The sequence below is a fragment of the Macrosteles quadrilineatus genome, unplaced genomic scaffold (genome assembly GCF_028750875.1).
Source record: "Macrosteles quadrilineatus isolate MER2022 unplaced genomic scaffold, UCM_ALF_1.0 Scaffold_9__3_contigs__length_116548681, whole genome shotgun sequence".
Taxonomy (NCBI): Eukaryota; Metazoa; Arthropoda; class Insecta; order Hemiptera; family Cicadellidae; genus Macrosteles; species Macrosteles quadrilineatus.
The window spans coordinates 10744984-10771754 of record NW_026542602.1 but is presented as its reverse complement, the minus strand read 5'-3'; the positions used below and the strand labels follow the sequence as shown (position 1 = coordinate 10771754).

The following is a 26771-nucleotide window of genomic DNA, read 5'->3' as shown; positions in this document are numbered from 1 at the left end:
CAGAGCTAGGGGTGGGGACTTTCTTCTAACTACCCCTAACACATTCCCACAAAAATATTTCCCCCTCCATGTCCTCTACAACCCCTTTATTGACTGGACAATTATAATAGTAAGATGACAATTAATTACCGAAACAAAGACTTAATGCTAATGTCTGGCTCTCTTGGGACTTGGAATGAGAGGGTCCGCCTTCTGTCTCAAAACTGGTGCCATCTAGAACTGAGAATCACCATCGAGGGCATCTCCATCATCCAATTTACGTTCGTTAGACGAAATATCGGCTATTGATGTGAGAGTGTGGTCCATACAACGATATGTTGGGTTCATATACTCTGCATCCTCCACATTCATCAGAATACTGTAGGCATTCCGTATAAGGTGTTTTATATGTATACTGTAAATTTCTCCGTGTGTTTCTCAGCCTAACTCTAATGTATGTTGTTTGGACTTACCACTAAAGTATTCTCCACAAAACCGTATGTTAACCATAACTTAAACATCACCTAGTTAAATTGGTTCTTTTCGTACACACGAGACAATTCGATGATACATCGAATATGAATGTAGCATAATTATTCAAACACATATTTTTTTGTAGAATTCACTGATGCTATGTGTAGGTTGATATAGTTTTGGTTCTGCATATTCTTACTACTATCAGATACAACTTTGAAACTGTTGAGAACGATGCAGACTGGTTCAACATTTCGGCACGCCAGGATGAGAGGAGGTCATGTCATGAGGGGGGTGGTAGAGAGGGTAGGTATGAAGTGAGGGGGGAGCTGAGAAATCGATTGTATCATCTGTTGCTTTGCACGTGGCCCCACACCTGAGATAGCCTACTTCCTCAACGAAACATTTTGGTCTAGAAGCAAAATATATGTAAAAAGAAGATAAGGATTAGATAAATTAAAAGTTAACGAATTACGAAAAATAAATAAAATCCTATTTATTATTTATTTTTTTACCATCAACGGTTCCACCATTTTAAGTGACCTATTGAATCAATTGGAAGATATATTCAATTTTAAACTGCATTCAGCACAAACTATTTGTAAAATAAAAAGCAAGATAAGGCATATAAAATAAAATAGAAAATTGTAATCGTTAATTAGATACCCAGCCCAGTTCGCTTCAAGTATTCGTGGCCCATCTGTAGTATTTACATGATGATGTTATCATATTCTTGCCATTCACCTATTGGGTCTTATCTTATTCTAATAATCTAATCTAATAATATTTGGAAAGCATTTGTTGTTAAAATTAAAATCAATCACCGTTTCACGCACTTTAATTATATTTTTCGTTTTGTATTACATCTTAAATGGATATTTATCTTTTAATCGTTACCATACGGTCCTTTATACATAATGATCAAGAAAAGTAATTTACCTGTGTATTTATGCCAAATTATCAATGCCACGTTGGATAAATTCATTAATTGACCTAACAAAATCCTTTCCAACATAACTTCCTCGATCTAAATTTAAATTCCAAAATGAGTATTTAATAGCGTTTGAATAGTTGTATATGTGTAATCTAAATGTTTTACAAACTAATCGTATATATGTATTGCCTCTTTATGCACAATTGTAAGCTTAGATGTCTTCTTTCGTATATTTTTTAACTATATTGTTCTAACACCGGCACTCATAATATCGCGATTACACCCTCCAACGTGGGCCTGTTGAAAAGTAGGCTAGTCCCATTGTGGTGCAGAATAATGTCTTAAAATTGTATTTTCACTTTTGTACTTAATAATTTTATTTTATTTTATGCAAAACTGCTCGAAATATTTACATTAATATTTGGTAGTAAAATTAGGCCTAATATCTTCATAGAAAAGGAAATTGTTTAATAAAAAATCCAAAATATATAAACCATATATGCATAGCTAATAAAATAATGTAGTATTTAGTCGTAAAATAATATGATAAATTATGACGAAAACGTAACAGTGGTAAAGAAGTATCACCAGCAACAATATTTCTCCTCTGAATATCGTAACAATTATAAAAAAAATACAAAGACTTCTAACTAAGACATTATTATTGCATTTGTAATAATAACTTTCTACTTAAACTCTTACCATTCAAAATGTACATACACGCTATTCTAGCACTTTTAAAACGAATGTAAAAGGTTCCTTCTTAAATGAAATGGATTTAAAAGCTTTTAATTTCTTTTACCAATAGGAGACAAAGCGCAAATGTTTCTCATAAAAGTGGTATAAGGCCAAAAATGATTATCAGTGAATGTATTATTTGGTATTAAGAAGTTTAAAGTATTATTTTATTTCCATATGTTTCTCTTATGGTAAACTTAACTGTCACCTGTTAGTCTTCTAATTAATTTCTCCACAAAAGTTGTCCATATCCTGAGACAACTCGGTGAAGACAGTTGGCGCTATCGATTTATTCCGTTTCTTTCTTTTCCCCCTTTCGTTTTCTCACCTAAAGAGTTTTGTGTCAAAGGTAAAGGTATTGAAATAAAGTATCCCCAACCAATATTAGATAGCTTTTGTGTTATCGCCGTAAACGCACGTGATTTAATTTCTTACTCCCGAAAACTTGTATTGTCCTGTATTAAAATGGGCGTTATAGCGTAAAACTACTATACGTATAGGCCTAATTTATGACAACCTGAAAACTATTAAAGAGATTCGATTATCACGGCTGGTCCGTATTTATGTGAACATCAAAATATAGATTTAAGCTATTTTCCTTTATGTTTACGGAACTAACTTTACTTTTTATGATAACTGTAGACTTATTACAAAAAACTTATGTAATTAACGATCTTGTGTTTTACCACGGTAAGAGATCTCCGGTTCAGATCAGACTCCCTTTCCTAAGTTACCTATAATTTTTTACTTAATAAATTAACCTAGTGCTTAAGGTGGACCAAAACAAGTGCACTGCTAAAAGTGAACGATATGTAGTGGGAGATGTACCTAAGACAAGATTCTAGGAATGTAATTAGAAATATCGATTAAATTTCTTAGCCAACAGCTAATATTCATCGATTTATAAATTATTTTTCTGTATTATTGGAAGTGTGTAATCACAAGTTTGTCTTATGAGACAATTATCTTAGCAGTTAATGATGATTATACATCCGTTGATAATAATTACAATTACACGCTATTTTATAATATTGTATACGTTAATTCAAATACAAACTTGATTAGTGACAGGGTTATGAATAAAGCTAAGGTAGTTATTTAATTTAACTTTTGCGTCAAACTTTGTATATTGCTTACTTCATATGAACGAAAGGGAGTACAACAGAGTCTATATAGTTGAATGTTCAATTTCGTTGACTTTATTTTGGCTTTTCCCTAGACAACACTTCGCTGACAACTCTCTCGTCAAATGCAGGGAACTAAGAGACTTTTCTATATCATGCGTTGGAGGATCACTGGTTATTGATCTTCCTTAACAGGGTGACTAAAATTATCTAGTTGTATTGTACCCTAACTGTATTTATTCGGTGCTATTTATTTTCCCACGAAACCAGTACTACAATTTTAAAACAAATGTTAACCATTCAGGCCTTTAACGGACTTATGTTCTTGAGCCTATAAGAAAGAAATTTGCCTAAAATATACAGTAGCTTATGATCTTTTACATAAAAAAAAAAAACATTTAACTAAGCCCATTGTTGTAAACAAAGTAGCGAGCAATGCAATTCTAAAGTAGCTAGACACAGAAGTGGCTTCAATTTTTAAGTTTGTCTTTCTCAACAAACAGACCGGGACATCCAAGTCGTGACTAAAACTTGGAGATTCAAACTTTGCAGATAGTCAACATATTGTCCCAACGTAGTTACTTAAGTCTGCAGCCATTTTATTTTACTTCTTATTAGGTATATTAGTTTTTCACTTAAATTATGATTTTATTTCAAGTTTAAGTGACTACAATTCCCTTCCAAAATATACATAGCTTTCATCAAAACGAGAAATTAAGTGAACATAATATTTCCATATATTTTAGGAACAGTTTAAAATATTCGACACGCTTACTGAAGTTGATTACCACGGTAATGTTTCAACATAACATGATGGCGTTGCATTACAGGATTGAGGGGATAATGTAACGGATGTATAATCCCATAATGAGTCGTCATAGTAATGGTCCGTAGTTGGTAGACCTGTGATATACTGTACAACCATAATGTATGTTAGACACTTCACCGACAAAATACTGAACCAAAAATGTTCAAATATTCTTCACCAAGGGGTTTGTGCTAGTGTCTTATAGGCGACATTAAAAAGTTCAATAGAGGTATTTTTTTTTTATTTTAGAAGATTTTGACTTATTTTCCACCAAATCAATCGTGTATCTCCTAACAACTGCTTTTGGCTTTGATAAAACAATAAGAATATTATTTTAGACTGTATAACTTATATAATCATTTAATAAGGGTAATTCTGTTTGAGTTTATGCGTGTAAGTAAATAAAGGTGTTGAAAAAATACTTGAAGGTATTACTCAGACGCTTGGCTTGATCTATTCCTACCTTGTAATAGATTAGATTAGTTGGTTCTCCTGTTCTTCATTGCAGCCTTTTATCTATGATTGCAGTTTCTGGTAAATGATTCCGTTAGAGCCTCCATTATGTCTCGGGCTCAAATAGATGTCTGCAGTTTAAGCTAAACAACTATCGAATACAACTGTATTGGATTTAGGAGTTTTAACTTCACATTAAAGGGTGATTAAATTACATTAATATATATATATAATTTAAATAAACTGGAATCGGAATGACGCTAGAAATAGTAGGAATTATTGTTTTAACGTAATGTTTATAACGTTTTAATGTAATTAATAATTTTTTTTACCGAACAAACTTCTTTAAGAATAAAAATAAATGTTATAAAAACCAATATTTAGCTTTATATTTTTCAATTTTTTGCATAATTTGACAATAGGCTAGTTCTTTATTTTAGTGAAACACGTTTTGTTCAGTAAACAAAAAGTGCATATTTTAAATCTATTTTCACCATGTTGAGTTTAATATCTTTCTGAATCTCTTTATGGACCAATGTTCGTAGCAACTACATTTCGGTTCCCCAAGCTCTTATTAAAACCCTTGGTGAGAGTAAAAAGCGAAAATCGGAGAGTATTTTTTGACGTCTTAGCGGTAATAGCCTTAAAGTAGTTAAAAGTCTGTGGCCTCCAACAGAGCTTCTCTCGTTAATTAATTTATACCTCTAAAATGTTAATACTTCTTTCAGCAACCAAAATCTGAATATTGTGGTGGTATTATGTAGATTTATGGTGTATAATTAGTATATGGATCGTGGAAAATAACACCCTACTATTATCATTAATGCACTACATTAAAACTCAAGGGCAAAACATGAACTATAATATGAAATTTTGTTGTTGTAAGATTAGTTTTCTTGTATCTGAATGTTTAAGCATAACAAAATATTTCATCCATTTTTGTTTTGTTTAGTATTTAAATTACACATTGACTTCACATTGCATAAAAATTCCAATTAGGAGGCAATTTCAATTTTTTTTTTTAATTCAAACTCAATATTTGTGAAAAAGTTTTCTACCAAAGCTAATTTCGAATATACTTCAAAATATTATGGTATTCACAGGCAAAGTATTTATTTATTTTTTTAATTTAAATTACGAACAAGCATTACTTGAATGATACTCAGTGAAATCTTTCCTATACATAATGATATGGCAGTTAATGTAAATGAAAAGAACTGCTTATTAAAAGTAGAGAGAATGCGTTTTACTATGAGTCTTGCTGTAAGAAATTGTCACTGAGCGTGCTGTGTCAGTTTTGCTGAATTATTGCTATCTCTGTGAAGGTATATACAAAATTAAATATTTCATAAAATGAAAATGAGGCTAAAACACTGAAATCTTATTTATAAAAGTCATTTTTATTCCCCAAAAAATAATTCAGTTTCTTCTATTTTTCATCCAAATTAATTTGTAAAAAAAGTCCAATTCAATACATTTACAGTTATAGAGCTATATTTGTTACAGCCCATCAATGTTTATTTATTCGTATAAAACGCGATGGAAAAGCCATTTATATATTTCGGATGGCGCAACATGTGTGTTTGAGTTAGTGTGAAAATGGGCCGTAAACAAAGAGATGGCATTGATTTTATGGTTTACAGCTATTTTGTGTCCCACCGGTGGTTTTCAACTGTGGTATCTACCCGATATTTGCTATCGATACTTTTTTATTTATTTTTTGTCTCTCTTTATCTATTTTAATTAGTTTACAATTTTATGAGAAGGAAAATATTTGTTGTCTACCACTTAACACTTACGGTTTTATACAAACCTACACAATAATCATGAGCACTTGAAAAATAATTGTACAAATGGAAATAATGAAAATCATATTTAATTATCAAATCAAAGTTTTCAAATCAATTATTTTGAAATTATATAGGAACCGATTTTCTTCCAAATTCCCAAAGGGCCTAGCATTTTGATTTACTTTATTGAAGAGATATATGGAGTTTCCCCAAAACTGACATATTTAGTCTGATCAAAATTGATTTAACTGCATCCAACATCAGCACTCATGACAAATAAATCCTAATTAAAGTCCAAGTAAGAAAATCATTTGATTGATGATAGAGCACAATGGAGAAACGAGACTTAACAACTAATCTGACTTAGTTGCGGGACTTAATCCTCCCCTCCTCTGTCATTTAAAGAGAGTTCACCTTTGTACGGAACAATGCAGCTAAATTATAATTGCTGTACTTTAACATGTGGTAAAAACGTATTGTTCTCTTTTCCCTTTTCTGTGAGATAATTATTAGTTTTACATGTGTCATTTTTTTTTAGAATATAAAGGTAAAAGTTAACAAATTAAGAATTTTGTACAAAAGAGAATTCTACATTATTTCAATTAGTCTGTATTTTGTTCACAATAATTATTATTAATACTCCTACTGCATTTAACATTTCACTGCTTTTCATAAAGTTACCTTCTTCAGAGCAAGCCAGTATTGTATAGGTTTTAATAATGTCCTTTATTGTTAACTAAACATATACGTTACAACATATTTTGTAAAATTGCTAAAATATTATTTTGTTTGTGTTTGCATCGTATAAAAGAAAATCGTTTTTCACAAGCATTGGTTCTACTGGTTGGTTATGATTTAAAGGTATATCCGAAAATGCATATTTATCCGATATCCGCAATTTTGTTTTTATACATAAATAGTTTTATCCTTGAATTGTTACAACCAAATATTAGACAACTTGGTAAATATGTTAAGGTAGAAAATACCTCATATAGAAAAAAATAATGTTGGTCCAATTCGAAATTTCAAAATGGTGGCCGCTTGTTATAATTTAAATAACTCAAAAACGGCTAATTCTAACAAAGAATTTCAATGACTCTTTCTTTTAGCATTTAAAATTTCCTATCAAACGGTAACAAGATCAAAAAGATCGGATGATGAATAACTGAAATAAAACCTTTTTTAGTCGTAAGATAAGGCAAAATTATGTGCACCCTGACTAGATTTGCTTATTTTTACACAAAAAACTTAGAATTTCAGTATTACCTTAACTTAGTATTAATTTAACTATAAAGAAAAGTAATCAACCCTGTAATTGCTTATAGGGATATCGTAAACTAAGGTAGTTTAACACTTTTGTAAACTCGTTTAATACATGGAAAATTATATCCATAGCATTCTCTTGTCTCTTAATTTAGAGAATCCCAAGCGCTCAGTAGGAATTAAAACCCCAAAAAATATTGCGAAATAGTTATTTGTGCAGCTAGTGAGCAAAGTGAGCAATTGACTCACTCGAGAAAAATCCTTACTCACGAGCCGTAGGCGAGTGAGGAATGGTTTCTCGAGTGAAGCAATTGCACTTTGCACTCGAGTTGCACATTATATTTTTCCTACAGTTACAATAAAACAATTAAATTAGTAAAGAAACGTGACATATTTTTACAACGAAGTGAGCTTTTAATATGACATTTAATGATCAACACGATCAACAACAGTACAACTAGCTGACCAGCTGATTTACAGCCAGTGCTGCCAACGTATTTCGCGCGCATACGACCTTGTCTGCATGTTACGCGCTCACTATTTCGTGAATTCACATTGCAAATCTGGAGTGAGACAAAGTAATTAGAGTGAGACAATGTTAACATTGTTAACATTGTTAACATTGTCTCACTGATGAGCGAATTGGTCACTTTGCTTTCTCAAATCAGTGAGAGAACATGTACATTGTTAGGCAACTGTAGGAAAAAGTATGTTGGCATACTTTAGGCCATGAAAAGTACACATAATATTTTACAATTCATACTATAACAGTTCGTTATTATATTCATTAAAACATGCTATTACATTAGTCAATGACACATACAGTAGTGGCCAATGTACTTCAAGTCTAATAGGGAATATATGTTGTATAAAGATTAAAATTAAGACTGAAGACGGAATAAGGTACGTAACCTATTATATTATATTCAAATATCAGTCTTGGTGGCAAAGATGTTTAAATTAAAATTAAAGTTGCAAACAAACTTAAAATTCACATTGGGCTGATAATTCAACATCAAAGTGAGCATTAATGACAACATTGATGAGCTGAAACCACAAAGCGAAAGCTTTCATTTTCAATACATTACGTGCAGTCGCTAAAAGAGATTATTCAATGTTTATTTGTTGTTATCAATGTTTAAGCTTGTTAATAAATCTCCACTGGCTGTTGGTTATATCCTTTGGAAAACGGGGATTGCGAATTGACAGAGATTACGTAGTTTTAGCTTGTAAAACATTGCGTTGCTATAATATAGGCCTAGTTATATTTGGTTAAAAAACGTTGTTGAATGATTCATGTAGGAATTTTAGATTGAGCAAATACGTCCATTTTATTTTCATACAAGACACAGAATTTCAAAAGTCGATATACAGTCTTACACGAATATAAGAAAATAAAAATACTTCTAATTTAATAAGTATCGATTTTTTATCGCCGTTACTTTAACAACTAATTTTAACTTAACATTACTATTTTTTTTACTTTAACATTTTCTCACTTTTCATAAAATTTGTATTTATTGCTTAACTTTAATTACCGTATTTAATTACCTCTTCGTTTCAGAATTTTTACTAAACTAATATAAAACTATAGTATTTTTATAGGTAATAAAAATACCATATCTTAGACATGTAACCGAATAAACCCGTCGTGAACAGAAAGGAAATACAGCTTTAAACCACAAAAGGCGACCGAAAATAGGCTTACTGGCGAAAGTGGCGGATTAGGAAAGAGCTCTGAAATCCCCGGGTCAATATCTGACCTGTTTGGAAGAACTACATGTTTTATTCAAATAAAATTGACAAAAATGTTCATTTTCTTAGTAAATTATGGAGAATAATGTTTTGTGTTCAGGAAAATTTGAGTTTGCGAGTGATTGTAACTAATGACTGATAATTAGTTTGCCACTATATATAAAATGCACTATGAGCACACGCTTATCCTGCGATCTTCCCCTCAATGTCTAAGCCTACGCGAGACATTGTATATAAAAAAATTGCAAACCCCTTTTGATCCAAGCCCATCATAATGTTTGTGGATTTGCAGGAGATAAAATCCACCCCTCCAGCAAAATGGCCCAAACAAATAAATCAACCAGATGGGGGGGGGGGTCTTTTGGCTAAAGAATCTCCTACCTGATGATCTTTTACAGAATTTTTCACAAATTACTAATATCTCGAGCAATAATACAACATATTTTCAGGCATTTATTCGATGAGAAAACTTAAAAGTTTACATCATTTGTTTATTTCCAAAAACTGTGCAATGAAAATTATTCCTATTTCTGATACTGTACTACCCAAAAATATGTTATTTAGATAAAAAATACATTTAAAAATCAAGTGTATTAAAATATACAATATTAAACAATGCTTTATGATTAACAAAACATTTTGGGAGAATTCTATAAATACACAAATAAGACACTAGAAACTATATTAGAAGAAGATCCAGCTTTAAGACAATAGAGGCACCTTTAGTGTTGTAGGACTAATTAATTGCAAGCCAGTTGTAAACACTGACAGATGAGAAGCCGATGTTGGCTAACCTGTGGCCGATCTCCAACACTCACACAAACATGGCTTGTTTCTCTCCGTACAACATGTATATATATGTGTAGTTTATACATACATATGTTTATGTATTTAATAAATAATATGTCAATCAATAACAAGTACCCTTTTTTCTCTTTTTTTTTGTATAATACAATTAAACAACATGTTTCGTCTATAATGACATCTTCAAGTGTTAACCTAATTCCAAACAAAAATACCATGTTATGAATAATTACAGCTGATAATTGTGTTAGCTTGTGATTACGTATAATTTTTTTAGACGTAAAGAATTTATAATGTGAAGCATAAATGCCTTGACAAATTTAACTGTGGTATAAATTGTCTCCCTTTAACATTTTATAAAATTATAATTCACAATCGGTTCATATAGCCCCAGGATCACAGTCTCATACTCAAACAAAAAAGCTTACCTGAAGAATCTGCCCTTGTTGGCGATCCTGGGCTTGAGACATCCAATGGTCTTGAATTTAAATATTCTCAAGACTACGAATAAGCCATCTTATTTGCCATCTGCCGATAACACCACGCGTACTCAACCAGTATACGTGTAAAATGCTTAAACATCATTGTTAAATGTTTTCGTATCCGTGTCATTTTGTGAATGTTTGAGTACTTATGATGAGCTGAATAATTAGTGTAAATGTATGATCAAGTGTTATATTGGACTTACTTTTAATTTTTCTTAACGTTTAGTTTTATATGTTTCAAGAATCACACGACTGGCTTTACTCACAAGTACCAATTATGTAATTTTCCAACGAAAAATTAATGAATGTGTAGCTTGAAAAGCCGTATGTGATAGCTTTATTTTACATTGAGTAGGCCATCTTGGATACGTGTGTTCAAACACAAACAATAAGTACTAGAGCGAGTATGTGTTGTATTGTCCATCCCATATTTGTTACAAGTTCTTCCTCATACTTCAGCCACAATCCCGGTCGCAATTTCGACCACTCGGAGTCAGTCAATACTCTCTCGGAAGTCGATTGCTCTTAACTGAATGACGCAAGAGATAGAAATAGTCGGTCTCACTTAGGTATTTCTAGAAATCAGACTTGTTTAGCTATTTACTTTATAATATCGAATAAAATCGAAAGGTTATTAAACATATTGCACAATGTGTTTTGTGCATGCATTTAATATTTAATACATCCTTATGAAACAGTGGTAACATTTTTTAAATAGTTATGCTTCTAAACTAAGGTCCACTGAAACATAAGTATCATTACACTTAGCTTTGTGGCTTTGTAGCTTTGTGGATAAAACAAAGATCCACAGGGTAATATTTATTCGTAGCATTTTTATACTAAAAACAAATAAATTTCAATCACATACAAGTTTATTATAATCAACGTTAAAACATATGGTAGCAATCAGCCAGAGTGTTTCCTACATATGGGCCCACTAGATACTCAATCATTCTGCTCTTACCGTTGATTTAGACAGCACTGGCGTATCTCATCTCTTTTGGAAATATAAGGCTAAAATAATCGTTTGGATTCCAAGGTGTGTATGTAATAAGAATACATCTAAATAAGACGTCAGTTTTTTGACGTGTAAACCATGACAGCGATACTGTGTGTTCGAATTGAATTGGCAACGCTAATAACTGTGAATATGGTCCTTTCATGAACTGTTTTTTCTGACACTTTGTTTAGTTAGATTTTTCCACACACAGTTCCAAAGCGAACAAGACGAAAAAGTGAATAGTTAAATGAGGCTATCCTCTTAATCATTCGAAAATGAAATTACATTACATTTTCCACTGAGTAGGTGATGTCAACCATTACAAACCAGGCTATCAGAGTTTACTCATTTGTAGATTTGAAATCTGAAAAAGGGTTTTCTTAAAATCTTTTCCAGAGTTATTTTGATTTTTAAACCAAGACCAGTGTTTTGTACGTGTTTTGAACGTTGCAAAACACTTTGCAAACATAAATTAATTAGTCGTTAGCGTTACATACTTAATACTGTTTAGAGGCAAGGATATTTTCAATTTGTAATGTATTTTTAGAAACCGTGAGAAAACTTATCGATTCTCACTTGAGGATTTGAGTCAAGCTTATAGAACTCTTGTATTAGATAAGCTACCCAATATTGGCTGAGATCAATCTGTGTGTTTATACAACTAATTACCCTTGTCAACGTTGGCGACATTGTCTCTTGTATCGTACCTTACTTGAGTGATTTACCAACAATGTAAATAGATGAAACAACAAGAAATCTCTTGGGTTAAATGTAATTATTTAAACAACAAAGTGCTTTAGGCTAATTATTTAATTTATTCAGTCATCTGTGCAATAGTGCTTTCTCTTATTAGACGTATCTGATACATATTCGAAACATAACCACACGTAACGTTCCTCTTAACTTACCTCTAAAATACGCATAGTTGGAAAATCTTGTTATCCGAAAACGAGGAAAAGAATGCAGTGTAATTGTCCTTTACGTCCAGTCAAGTTTCACTTGCCTCTGCGTCGCTGCGGTTATATGCAAGTCATGTAGTTGTTGCTAAGCCGTCTCCTCTTGGGACCTTTAGGTAGGATTGTGTCGTGGTCATTTATGTTCAAGATGGCTTCTCTGTCGACAGTACAATCTTATGTGTTCGTTAAAGGCTTTGTTTCCTCTACAGGCCCCACACTTTTCTAGGTAAATAAGGGGGATAGGTAAATACGTAAATAGCACTCAGTTTACCGAATACTGTATATGTATTGAGACTTTGTTGAAAATGTGGATGCTTCAAATTAACGTGTTTAATAAGGAAACGATATTTGTTTATGCATGTTAATATTTATTGGCATATTTGATTATCATTGTGTGTCAAATAACTTTAATATTAGTAGTTAATTGCAAACATAATATTATATGATATCTAATATCATACACACAAAACTTGATTTACCTAACTTACATATTTGTTCCTGTTGCTCAACGGCAAGGAGATGTGCTTTAAAGTTTATTTTGGTTCTATGTGTTTAGTAACTAAAAATACAAAAATAAATTGACTGTAATCATTACATAGAGTTGTATATCCTTTTGAAAATACCATATATGTTTGCTTAAGCAAGCTTACTTTTTAAACCAGAAGAATTCTTTAACCAACCAAAAGGTTAGTTACAAAAATTTATTTACAACTTTGTTGGAGATTCAACAACTATTAAGTACCGTAAACCGATCTTATGGAACACAAAACAGTCGACGATAATTTGAATTGTATTTTCAATTTAAGGCTCCAAAATACACCATCAGGTTGGATTTAGATTTAGTAATCGTTGTCTTACACTTTTAGTTGTTCAAGTATTTGTTTTATATTGCCTGGATGGTCTCAACAACTAAGTAGGCCTACTAAACACATCCAAAGTTACCAAGTATAATGTTGTAAGTGATCCAGTGGCTTAATTAAATCATTGATACGAGTCTACTAAATAATCTGAAATTGGTATCATAGTACTGACAATGGGCGGGGAAAGACAGGGTTTAGGATTGGAGAGGTTGAGACGAGGACAGCGAGGAGACACTGAAGGACTGTTGAGATTCAAGTGTCATTATTGACATTCCTGCAGGCATGGCCTCAACCTCAACCTCTCTGCTCTACTGCAGGCTGCAGATCTATATGGATGTTTAAATTAAAATAAAACTTAACAAGGGTTTAGGAATAGTCTAATTTCTAAAACTGGGAAAATTCCAAGCAACCTTACTAACACCAGTTTGGTTTTAAATTTTGATTGGCCACTAGATGACGTTTAACTTGAAGTTGGTAATATTGAGATTATAGGATTTCATTTCAAAGAATGGCCTAGCCGAAAAATTTCTCCAAGTTTTATTTATATCCTTAAATTGTAATTTATGTAACTAAAAATAAGTTTATAGTCTAAACTTAGCTTAAACAGCTCGAAGATTTTAATTGAAAAGAAATAATTTTGATCGTTATTCATGTTGGATGGCAAATGAGCTCCTGAGCTGAACCAATTACACATATTTGACGAAAACATACTAGCACTAACCTTGTTCTACTCGTCTACTTTGCAATGTAGACATATCACAAAACAGACCAGCTCAGGTGAATCGAGTTCACAAACACCAATCCATCATGCAATCATTAAAATATATATTAACATTCATAGCGACCTGGCCAGACTACAATTCCAACTAACCTTTTGTTGCTTCTTTCAGATTATAAGTCATGGGCAACACTCAACACAAGAAATATCTTGGGCATCTTGTACTTGTCATAGTAAAGTACATTACCAATGGATTTTGGATAGGGCACATTCCAACTTTATAACAGCTTTAGCTTTTTTTAAGACTCAATCAGCCCCTCTCACAGTCCCCTACAGTAAAAGATCCTATTTTATTAATTGTTGTCGCGTTCCTTAATTTTTCACTGTGGTTGTTAATACGACATAAAAAGCCACAATTTGTCGTTGTATGACTTATCATATCTGATTTTACTAGTCTGGTAGTCATTTGTTAAAACTTCAATATACAGGGTGACCGTTAAGTCTTAGGACGACTTTATAACTTTTAAACGACAAACGATATCACAACCACATTTGGTATACCGTTACTGGAAATTGTAAGCAACTTTTCTGTGTACATGATGGTCGGATATCACCTTTGGGGGACGGCCCATCGGGGGTCAGAAGAAAATCTTTAATGACATCCTATGTTGAGTTGTACATCATTTTAAAGGTCTACTTCAACTGAAAACAATGCCGCAAACCGCACTTCAAAAGGTTGATCCTGCGCAAAATGGCAGATGTTCAAAGATTTTCAAAATTAGCCAATTTCTTTAAATTAAAACACTTTTTTAAATTTTTAACCAACTATCATTTTTTAACGGATGGTCCTTTTGAAGTACGGTTTGCGGCATTCTTCTTTGCTTAAAATTCCCTTTAAAATGATCCCGAAAACTTCACATTCAGTGATCCAAATAACTCTTCAGGGCGACGGCCCACAAGGAGTCAGAAGTAAATCTTGAATGGAAGCATAGATTGATATGCACATCAAATTAAAGGTATTTATTAGTAGAATACAATGCCGCAAACCGTCCTAAGACTTAACGGTCACCCTGTATATTTAAAAGAGCTTTTGCTGAGAGACTGGATTTTACTTATTGCTTAAAGAATGTTTTGTTTTCATTAGTTATTTTCATGTGTTTTAATTGTTTTATAAAATGTAAACAAGTTTAGTTTGTTGTTTGGATTTGTAAAGAACACAAGCTCATTTTGGTGTTAAATTAAATCCTATATTTTGTCATTCCCTAATTTTATTTTGTCCGTGATATCAAAAGTAAGTGAATCGCGTACAGTGACGACAACAAATTAACAATAAGTTATCATTTTACTTTGGCATTGTTACAAAATTGGCATATTTGACACAGATCAATAACTTACATTACCGCAATCTGCCGGTGGATCAGTTAAACAACGTTTGTTTTTCATTCTAGAAATGGCGTTTGGGACCTTAACATGGAAAGGATATCTAACAATGAACATCTTGAATACTTTAGGCAAGGCACATGATTCCAGGCCCAAAATTAAATGGTTGTAAAGGAAGTTTTCAATCACCGGTTAAGTTTTCAATAACGATATCCCTGCTAAACACACTGATTCCGGTTTCAGAGTTAATATTATGCCAATAAGACATGTGGGAGCACATTTTTGACGCCTGGTACCTTTCGTGATATGATAAACTCATCACCTGGTCTGGTACCCTGGTGCCCTGGAATCCTGGTACCCTGTACTCTGCTATTCTGGTTCAATGGAAATAAAATTACTCAACATGGTTTACATAATTGTACTTTTCAATTAACGTTTACGATCCCCATTACGAGATATAAACTGGAATCAAATTATTCTTGTTTCAGAGTAAAGACTGAGCAAACCAACCGTCAGGGCGCGTGTCGCGTCTGCCTGAAGAGCTTCAAGGAGGGCGACTACTCCAGGAACTGCTACGAGTGTCACCAGAAGGTGTGCGAAGACTGCGCGTCGTACTACAAACAGGACGAGAACCAAGACGAGGTAAGTGAGCTGGTTAGCTGAGTGGCTGCAATGTTCGTCTGGTAATCAAAAGGTTGCCGGTTTGATCTCTATGCCAGCTGGCATCGTCATGTTTGGACCGAGCATGTTTTTACATCCCTAGGGCCGAAAACTAGCTGTTCGCTTATTTACTTGAACATTAATATTGTGTATATTAAATACACAAGCAGGATCTATATGCATTGCAATAGACTTGTTTTATTGTCACAGCTGCCTAGGAAACTATTTATTGTTATTTTTGCCTATTCCTTAAAATATTTCAACCTTAAAGTTGTAGTTGTGTTGACTGAATTATTATTGTGGTAAAAATTGTTAATAGACTATATATTGTGGTGAAAATAGCGTTCGTACCAAGGGTCATAATGGTTTTGCAGCTCTCGATCGTTTCAAGTTCTCTTCTTCGTCTCGAGCTTCAAAACCGGTCTCGAGCCGGGAAAACCTCATTTTCGGCCCTAGGTACGAATTACGAAATATAATATTTCTTAACTGAAAGATGTTTGTTTAAAATAAACTATATCTCAGATACAAATAGCTGTACCAAAAAATAGCTCGCAAATAATTAGATATGAAAATAACACAGCACATTTATATTTCATTGGTTAACATTGTGCATACACTACGTTTTGGAAATGTATTATCTCTGTTACAACATTAGGCCTAACTACTAATCCCGCCAGGGCATTGTGACGGCTGCATCTCCCTGATAACTATATTATCGGGGAGAGGTTGGGGAAGGAAAGGGTTAATGAAGTTTATGATTTAATTTAATTACATTCACGTCTGACGGTGTCTGCGTAATTGGTTAAACTCTGAGCGAGTTTGTTCTAAAAACCCTTTCACCTAGCAACAATCAATTGAAGGGTAAAAATATACCATTAACCTGAGATATGGACCGAAATCTGAAACTTGATGTTGAATATTTTACAAGTTTCACTTGTCTTTGGGTTGTTGTTTTAATTAGATTTTTTTTATATATTTATTGTGGATGAATATTTTTACTTTAAGAAATCGTTGGACCAGCACATGAAATTGTGTCGTCGTAGCAAACACAATTTCACTAGACTAATTTACACTAAATTAGACATCAATATCAAAAGTAACACTGTTTATATTATTACGGCTTTATAGTTCGTATTGTATAAATAACAGCTTAAAGAAGAAAGATAAAAGGCAACTGTTTTACCTTAGACTGATTTGCATCTATAAACGAGAAGAGTATTAAAATGTCGTTTCATTTTGGTGCAAATTACAATAATGCTATACGTTTGATAATCCTGCGATAGTATTTGCTTTTTATTGTTACTATAATTGGTATTTTGCTGTACAAATATTTTACGAAATGACCAGTTACAATTTGGTGCTTGTGTTGGGGACGGTGAGAAATTTAAACCAAAATACTTTTTGACCACATCTTTACATTTACGTTTGACCATTTACACTTTATATATAATAAATGGAGGAGAAGGGTTATACTATATTCCCGGGTTGGTATATACCAATCCTAGTTGTGGTTATATCTAATGTGAGGTAATAGCCACCGAGAGAGTTGTCCATTCAATTATTTATGGATGTATGAACTAGATACTTATCTCGTAAACCCTGATTAATTTTCATGAATAATATGTTGCTAAAAACTCACAGAAAACAAATAGGTGGAGTCCCCATCTCAATAATTGATAATTGATAATATTTATGACTTTAAACTTTAGGCTATACATTTAACTCAAGAAGACAAACATTTACCGTCTTCATTTTCATCTTTACGCCTTAAAGACATAAAATCTATAGTTAGGTTTTTTTTCAAATCCGATTAAGCAGGACGTTTACTTCTTAATGTATTATATCTTCGCATTGTTAGGGCGATTTTTTTACAAATTATGAAAAGATTTTATAACTGATGTTCTTTTTTAAACGGCATGGTTTGTATGTGAGATCATTTTAATCCAGCTAGTCAATATTTGTTTGCATTACTCACCTTGTTGAAATTATGAGAACGCAGTCCTTGTCACCACACGTTCATTGCACACACATTATAATTTTTTAAAATATAAAACTAAATGACAGACTTAAGTTTTCTATTTCCGATGTTTCAACACATCAATTTCAACGTTCGGTGTTTTCAAGGGTACCCTACTTTATTATGTAATCGTTGTAAGCGCCTAACCACGTCTCAAAATTTTAATGCTTACCCTTTGTGAAAGCTTAATTACTTTATTCATTTTCAAATTTTTGGTTATCAAAAGATGCCGGTGAATTCTAAGCTCCTAGATTGTGAGTGTGTGGACATGTGTGTTATTTATAAGTTAGCACCCATTACTTGAAAATGTGTAAAAACCATTTTACTTTGACTGAACTTATGAAATTTTGGTGATGCTTGTGAAACATGTGGTTTTACTTATCAATATTTGATTATTTTTATTGTAGAAAGTGAAAACGCAAGGTTACATACAACATCATAAAGAATTTACCACTGACACAGCTAATGATAACGTTTGAAGCCTCCGCGGACATATTGGACCTAATTTGGTGGTAGTGGTTGTGGGGCTGGGGTTAGCACCGCAAAGGCGAAATTACCGTTTTTCATAAGCTATTAACGTTGTAGAGAACTGACGATTTCCTTGTCTTACGATTGATATGCTCTTTATAATTTTCAAATTGTTTCTCTGTGGAACAACTGAACAATGTTAACAGGTTGAGCTGCCAAATTATAAATTACTGCCTTTCTTCGTACAATTATTAAATCAGTATTACATAAATGTTTATATTGAAATAACGCTCTCATTATCTTAAACTACCCACTCTTAATAAATCATGAGCCTAAATACTTAATTTGTTGATAATTGCGTTGAGCTAAAAGCGTTTGGTTACTGATTACGCAACTGTAAACGACTTGAAGGAAATTAAAAGAGAGGATATTTGAAAGCGAATTGGAACAAAGTCCCAATTCATGTTGATTGTTCTGGAAATTACGCAATATTCTGATCAATAATGCTTCGCCAAGCTCGGTTATTAATCTTAAAATTGTAATTCGTTTATTCAATCTCTCTTGAAATTTCTGCCAGTAAAATTACATTTCGTTTTCATCTTTCATTATTTCCATTGCACATCAAAACTCAAAACTAAAACAGTTACTAATTTTATTGGGGGAGTGAAATTTAAATAACTAAAAGCAACTCGATGTAATGGCTTGTTGGATTATTTTAAGTGAGTATGATCTTAACAAGTATTTACTTTGCTAAATTGGTGTTCCAAGAAGTTTCTAAATTGGGAATAATTATTCGAAGTATCGACCAAAAGTTATTCAACTTCAAGGCAAACACAAATCTACCAATCGTAACGATACACCTCTATATTGGAACTTGTTTGTGAGAAAGTTAGTTGAAATGAAGTGAAAACTTCTAACTGTTTTCTTAGTTTAGAAAGTCGCCTAGAATGTCTTACACAACTGGTAACTCTAATTTGTCTCTCTTTGGAGAGCATGTTTTAGTGATATTGATCATGATGCATTCCGAATATCATTGTAATCATGTAATGAATAAACTATTATTAACATTTGCATTTTTTATCTAGTTCTTATTTTAGCAGTAAATTAAAAAATACATCTCAACTCAAAACGTTTATCTAAGCATATAGGTAATCGGCACAACAATTAGTTTTTTGCCCATTATATAAACCACAAACCATTTCATTAGTCTATTGATATTACTAACACCATTATGGTTTGATAAGGAAAATACAAGTGGTATTAAAGCTATAGTACAGTAATTTTATCAACCCTTAATATGTTTGATGATAAATAAAGGAAACAAACTAAAAACCCCCTTTTTAGTCTTCCACCGTAGAGATATTTGGACGTAAAATTGTGTAGTAGGGATGAGGAAATGAATACTCTTTGCAACAATTCACAATGCAACAAGACACCAGTTGCAGTGTCTGTGATAGTACAACCATTAAAATTACAGGAACATGTTGTGCCAGTAAATTTTGATATAATAATAGTTTGTTCTATATCTCAATGAGTAACTTGAGAAACTTCAAGTATTCAAGATAACCAATACTTTTCAAATAGAAAATATGTGTCTGTTAACATTTCGTTAAGAAACAACGTTTAACATTATTTACAGAAAACGTAGCTACGTAGCTTAAAATTTTTACGATAATTGTAGAATTACTTACTTCGTTCAAATATTGTTATCTTATATTAAATATGAGTGTCACATAGGGGTATTTTAGACTAGATAGCATTTTAAATCGAACCTTGCCAACTCAGTTAAAGTTGTAATATACTCTGGCCGATAGCAGAATAAGAGTTATCTTTGCACAGTTCAGTAGTTCTAAACTAACTTGTTACCTCATATATCTCAGCTTAACTTTGGTATATTGAGTGTGTGAAGCAGTGCATTCAAAGTTGTTAAAACTTCGTTTATAGAGTGCATTCGAGTTTAAAAATTGATAATTTTTTTAAATTTTTAAAATGAAAATCTTTTTACTTTAACCTTGGTTTTTTAAACTCCCCTTTCATAACTTAAAAATTTTATTTTTATCGATAATTATCAGTTACGTTGCTATTTTAAGACACAATTTTTAAGTTTTCTTATTGGCAAAAGTGTTACTTCTAACAAAAAAATACATGTAGATAGAAAATGACCATGCAGTCCAGACGAGAGGAGGCAGAATGGGTTTGAAAAGTCAATTTGTTTTAACAATTTTGTTCTAATATTTCTTGTAATAAGAATTTATGCTATAATGTCCGTGGTATTACATGTTCAGCGAAACTGAAACTTTCTTCGATTGTGTCTTAACTGGCAAAGTATTGCTTTCAAAGGGAAATTCGTGTTTCCGACAGGCAACCTTATGTTTTAATAATTTGTAAATCAAAACTTTCGAAAGCTCAGATGTACCAATATGAGTGTGATGATAATTGTTTCAGAACACATGGCGCTGCAGCATATGCCGCCGCAAGATCCAGAGCCGTACCCAGCCAGTGATAGCACAGGACTCCACCGACTCCCTGCTGGACGTCCCCGTACTGGAGGCGCTTCAGCGGCGTCATAGTGACGTCAAGATTGGCTCCGGCAGTCTGGGGGTGACCGGAGGAGGGCCCTCGGGTCTGGCGCCTCCGAGGTCCCCGGAACTGCGACGACACTCGGACGTCTCCCCGGCGTCCCTCAAGGAACTGGAGAAGGTCAAGGAGAAGGTAGTGCATATTTTTTGTTAGTTTTGGTTGATAAGTCTGTTTTTAATGGATTATTGCCGACTGGTAAAAAACACAGCTTTAAACTATAGCAAAAACATCTTAGTTTTATGAGAACAATAATTGTGACCTATTTAACCCGAATAAACTGAAAATTGTATAAAGATATTTATGTTTTGCCTGCTTTCCTTCACCACGTTGTCGTAAGGAGTGTTTTCTCGTGTAATCTTCTTAGGAGCTCGGCTAAAAGCTTGTCACTTTAAATTACCTTTTAACCACATGGTTCGCTTCCAAGTACAGTATTCAAGTGTACTGTTAAGACATTATGTTTTGTATAATCTTACTCCTCTTTTTACCAAATTTATCCTTTATAATTCCTTCATAATTCCTTTAAAACGTCCCTATAATTCCTTCCCACTTAAAACGTTGCTTATGCCAACACAAATGCGAAAATAAGCCTATATATACAAAAATCTTTAAGGAAATGTAGAAAAATTTGCAAAAAAGATCTTGACAGGTTTAATAAGTAGATTTGAGACAACGTGATTAAATCTGCTCAGGGACTGCTCTAGTGTACTTGGCTCAAATTGGCTTCGTTATTGTAATAATCAGAATCGTCATTCAAATATAATAAGTAAAATTAAATCCTAACAACCATCACAACTTATCTGTGTTTAAGACTTGTTAAATATTTGTTCAAGTTGGTATTCAGTTTTTCAAAAAATAATTAATCGTGATAATTGTTATACCAAAATATAGATTTCTTAAATGTTTATAGTCTTATTTTACTTTATTTTCATCTATAAGAAAGGAGTTATAGATTCAATATCCGTTTTAAAAATTAGCTTGTTTTTTTATACATGCTTAATTACCTAAAAGGTACATAAATATCAGAGCGCTCAGAAAAACGTCATGAGTAAAACTTTTTGGTGGTAAAACTTGACCCAGGGGTACGTGGTAGTTGGTCTTATTATATAAATAATCGTGGATAAATTGGATAACCCAGCTTGTCTTACACGGTATTAAAGTTACACATGTCATCTCCATTATACACTCCCTCTACCCAAATCATCCTAAAATGGAAACATGTTGTAAAAATCATCCGATTCTGATGAAATTTTGTACAAATGTGTAAACCTACGTTTATTCAAACAAGTTCGCGAACCAGCATGGGAACGGGGTTTTATGGGGGTTTTTCGGGGATTTTACGGAGTAAAACCAGTTTTTGCTCATTTTTGACCCTCGAAACATAACCAACTTATTTCTTAACTATTTTGAAGAGCTTGAAAACAAACGATTGTGTGTTTTGAAGTGCTCTTTCTCAGTACTGAATAACACCCTTTATTACCGTCTCTGTATCAGCAAACCAAGGTAATCGTTAGATTTAATGCTATTTGAGTCGATTTAAGTAAAAATCTAATCAGGCAAATGGGAATTCGCTTAGTCTGCAGATTTGCTGTGGTGGAGGTACTTCACAATCAGTTTTTTTTAATCTCACGAACTAAACAATGTTATGGTTGATTGACAGGCAAGAGAAAGAGAGCTAGAATGGCGGCATAAGAGAGGCAGTGGGGGTGGTAGTCCAGGCAACAGTAGAGCGACTAGTCCTAGTGTAGAGAGGAGACCCTTCGCTGGAGAGGAGCACCAGCAACGGTCTCACAGAGGTACCACTAGAAACTATAGAAGACCAATAACATTAACACATTATAATCATCCTTCAAGTACATAAAATGCCAAGGACAATAACACAACGTTAAAGACATCGTGTTCAAAAGAAATTTAAGGTTTTAGCCTCACTTCTTTACTTATTTATGAAGATTACGTTTTAGGAGAAACTAAATGACAATCTTCTTTATTTAGGTTGATTCAACACCTGGTGGCCTTTTTCCTTCTACTGACGAAATGATTTGCTTAGCAATAGCTACAAGAACATTGATGTAACAACCTCAAAAACAATATGTCATATACCTTTCTCCAAAAAGTTTCCTTCAAATTCCAAGAAATTGGAATTTATTAAATAATTTGGTTTTTTTTAAAGAGGGAAATGAAATTAAATTAAAGTGGTTTATTTATACAGGCAAATTTAGGGCCACATGGCCCTACACGTACCCTGTAGAGATGTTATTTAATACATAAACACATTTCACAACTTAAATAAGAAGGTGTTTGTTAAAAATTCCTTGACATTTTGTGGAATTCCTTATGAGTACCAAAGGTTTTCACACATTAACTTATTCATACACTCTTCATCACGTAACCGCCCTTAATTAAAGTTTTAATTTACTATTGCCACTTTGAAATTCATCGCTTTCAGTGTCATTAGGTACTATTTTCCTGTATGTGGCACAGGGCCCGATGAGCAAGACGGGGATGACGGCTCAGACCCCAGGTGGCTAGGTCGTGGCGCCCCCGCACGAGCCACCTCTCGTCGAAAGTCCAGAGTGACAAAACAGCACAGCTATGACGACGATGTCAAGCCTGGGGGCCCGGCGGCGACGACAGCGGCCTCTGGAGACCCTGGTCTAGGTAAGTGACGGAGTTAACTCAATAATGTGGGCTGTTAAGAAATTGTTTTGTGGCGATGACTGATTACAGTGATCTTTTGAAGGGGACACTAGGATTTAGTGTAGGCTTCTTTGAAAGAAACTTCACAAGGTTACGTTAAGAGCAATACATGTTTAGTTTACTTGTTGAAGGCCTACAGACTAGGATTCCAGAGCCTACCTTAAACCTCACTAATAATTTAGTTGGTAAAAATTTGTTTCCGTCAATTTACATTTGCAGCTAGGCAATTGCAATTTTATACCTGATGGAGTAACATATTAATGGTGACATCATAAATCCTAAACTATTGATCATAGCAAGTGTATTTAATATCACAGTATATGTGCTAAAATATTCATGGTATGTATTGAAAGATTGAATCGCAGATTTAACTACTTTTACTGACTCCTTTCAACCAACAGGACAAAGCTGAATTGCGTAAATGTTGATAATAATAAGTTCTCTAATAATAAGGAGGCAGATTATTGAGTAAGGTCCGATACTTTATTAGTTACTTGATTACTTAACTTTAGTGATTTGAATCAATATTTACAATTCGGCTCAAATTCCTAATAGACCAATCTCGGAGATGGCAAGAGGTTGATAACTCGATTAATGAAGATCAATAACTGGAGTATCATGTATATTCCTGGCTCCTCGCTTTTGCAGATGGTAATTTAATATGAACCTATGTTGAGTCTAAAATCGTATGTTCTAAGAACTTTCCGTGCAAATTAAAAGTATAAGTAACATATTACGAATAGCATGTTGAAGTGTTTAAATTGTTAAATTGTCTTACCGATCAATGTATGGTGGCTCAGGGTTGCCGGCGGCGTTGCCACGACGAGCCTCTGCCTACGATGTGTTCATGGCCCGGGGGGATGGTCCAGGGGTCAACCCCGCCTCTCTGGTCCAGAATGCTGGTCCAGGAGTCGGTCGTAGATCCTCCTTCCGAGTACCAGCCCCAGAGCCTGATGACCAGCCTTGTAAGTTTAACATTGCCTAGGAAAATGAAATCTTGTCTAAGACGTTAAGGAAACTCCATTATTGGATGAACACTTTGATTGTTTTGGTTGTTGAAGTGGCTATAGCGCTCGCCTTTAGATATGCAAGTCGTTAGTTTGCCTCCAAGGTTTCGGGACCCAGATGTGGAGCCTAAAATAAAATATTTGTCATTGGGTGTTGTATATTAACAGGACCAACGTGTTTACTTACAAAAAAAACTTTAAAAATATCAATATCGTTAAAACACGAAAATATTTAAAATACCTACAAAAAATCACATCGTTGGGTTAAATACTAAATAAACGGTGAGTTATTATTTTAGGGGTATATATAATATTCCTGCTAACATGAAAGGTAGAAGAAACAGAATAGAGACGATAGTTCTGAATTTATTTGAGAATCATGGTGTAAATAAATAATTTGGGTTTATGAAATTTATTGATATGCAGGATATGTCCCGTATGTTACTGATATGTACTATTTACTTAAAACTATCCTAATTTTGTTATCGTCTGAGGGACTATTTGACTTAAGAAGGTGGCCCTTTTTTCCTAGGACGCTAGGCACGAGCCTGGGATTGTTTTTCACATTACTTCAGGCTAGACCTAGGGGTTACGATCACTTAGATAAAATCCATTGGTGACTTGGCGGGGATTGAACCCGGGACCTCAGGCACTGAAGTCCTGCGCTCTAACCACTACGCCAGCTCGCTCCCCAAGAAGGTGGCACTTGAAATCTATAAGTACTACAATTCCTTAAAATTTTTGACCACGAAAGCAAATAGTTCAAACATGTATTCATTATTTCCAATTTCGTTTAACTGTCCTACGTATACCAACAAATTTGGAAATGTGCTTTTCACATTGAGGTAGTTAATTGTTTTGTTCTTTCGGTTAACCTTTTAATTCATAAATAAAATGTATAACATCTCATTTAAACAGACGATAAGTATTTTGATTTATCAGTTAATATTACAAGCTCGGTCTGCGTAGGCCTACAGTACCTCTTGAGAGTCGGCTGTGTCATAAGGATATTATACACCTAGATTAAAACATAGGCTACTTATATACTAATATCCTGAGTTTAAATCCCTTGTACGTGAAGAATATTTTTGCTTCAATGAGGACTTTGGTTAGAATTCACCATTACTAAGCATATTACATGTTGCATAAAACACTTGCAATTTTTAATTTGTCATAAACTACTTCTTTTTTTAGAATATTGCATTTTTAGCGGTATGCATACGGTAAGTATCAAGGAAAAAGTTTAAACATTATTGAGTCGGCACGACATTAACAAGTCCTATCCATTTAAGAAGTTATCAAACTTTATTTTTGGCTTTACAGCTTCAAATTCTACAATTAACTAAATTAATTAAACTTAGTTCACTATTATTGTTAGACTAATACTAAACTGGAGTATTAAAGTGTATTTATATGATCAAATTGAACGTAGACAATGTTATTTACCAAATATAAACACCAATTTGCAACGTTTCGATGCATTTAATAGCATCCAATAATTCTCTGCGTGCAAATAAAACCAAATGTTCTATCTAAATACATTAGCAATCAAACTGCGTGTAAATGATTTCCCACATCAATATCGGACAAATCGTTTCCATTTCAACAGACGCAATGCCAATTGTATGTAATCGATCGTCCATTCTAATTGTGGGTGAAACACAATAATCCAATGTGACAGACTGTAATCCTATCCCTGCGGTGACTGACTGACTGGGCTAATTAAATAGGCTAAATAGATACTTTTGGCTTTCAGCATGTTTTGAATGTACACTTTATTGGTATTTTAGTCCAACCCATACCAATTAGGTTAGGTTGGATTTA

The 26771-nt window shown here is 33.3% G+C and overlaps 1 protein-coding gene across 2 annotated transcripts in view; it reads left to right on the top strand.

The window, feature by feature from the left end:
• The window catches only part of LOC129002575 (regulating synaptic membrane exocytosis protein 1-like), a 276072-nt gene that overhangs the window by 214667 nt on the left and 34634 nt on the right, over positions 1–26771 (top strand). For both annotated transcript variants that reach the window (XM_054430490.1, XM_054430491.1), the window contains exons 5-9: positions 16010–16163; positions 21112–21378; positions 22904–23039; positions 23725–23901; positions 24741–24905. In XM_054430490.1, coding sequence (XP_054286465.1) covers positions 16010–16163; positions 21112–21378; positions 22904–23039; positions 23725–23901; positions 24741–24905 — 899 coding nt within the window. The remainder of the gene's footprint in view (positions 1–16009; positions 16164–21111; positions 21379–22903; positions 23040–23724; positions 23902–24740; positions 24906–26771) is intronic.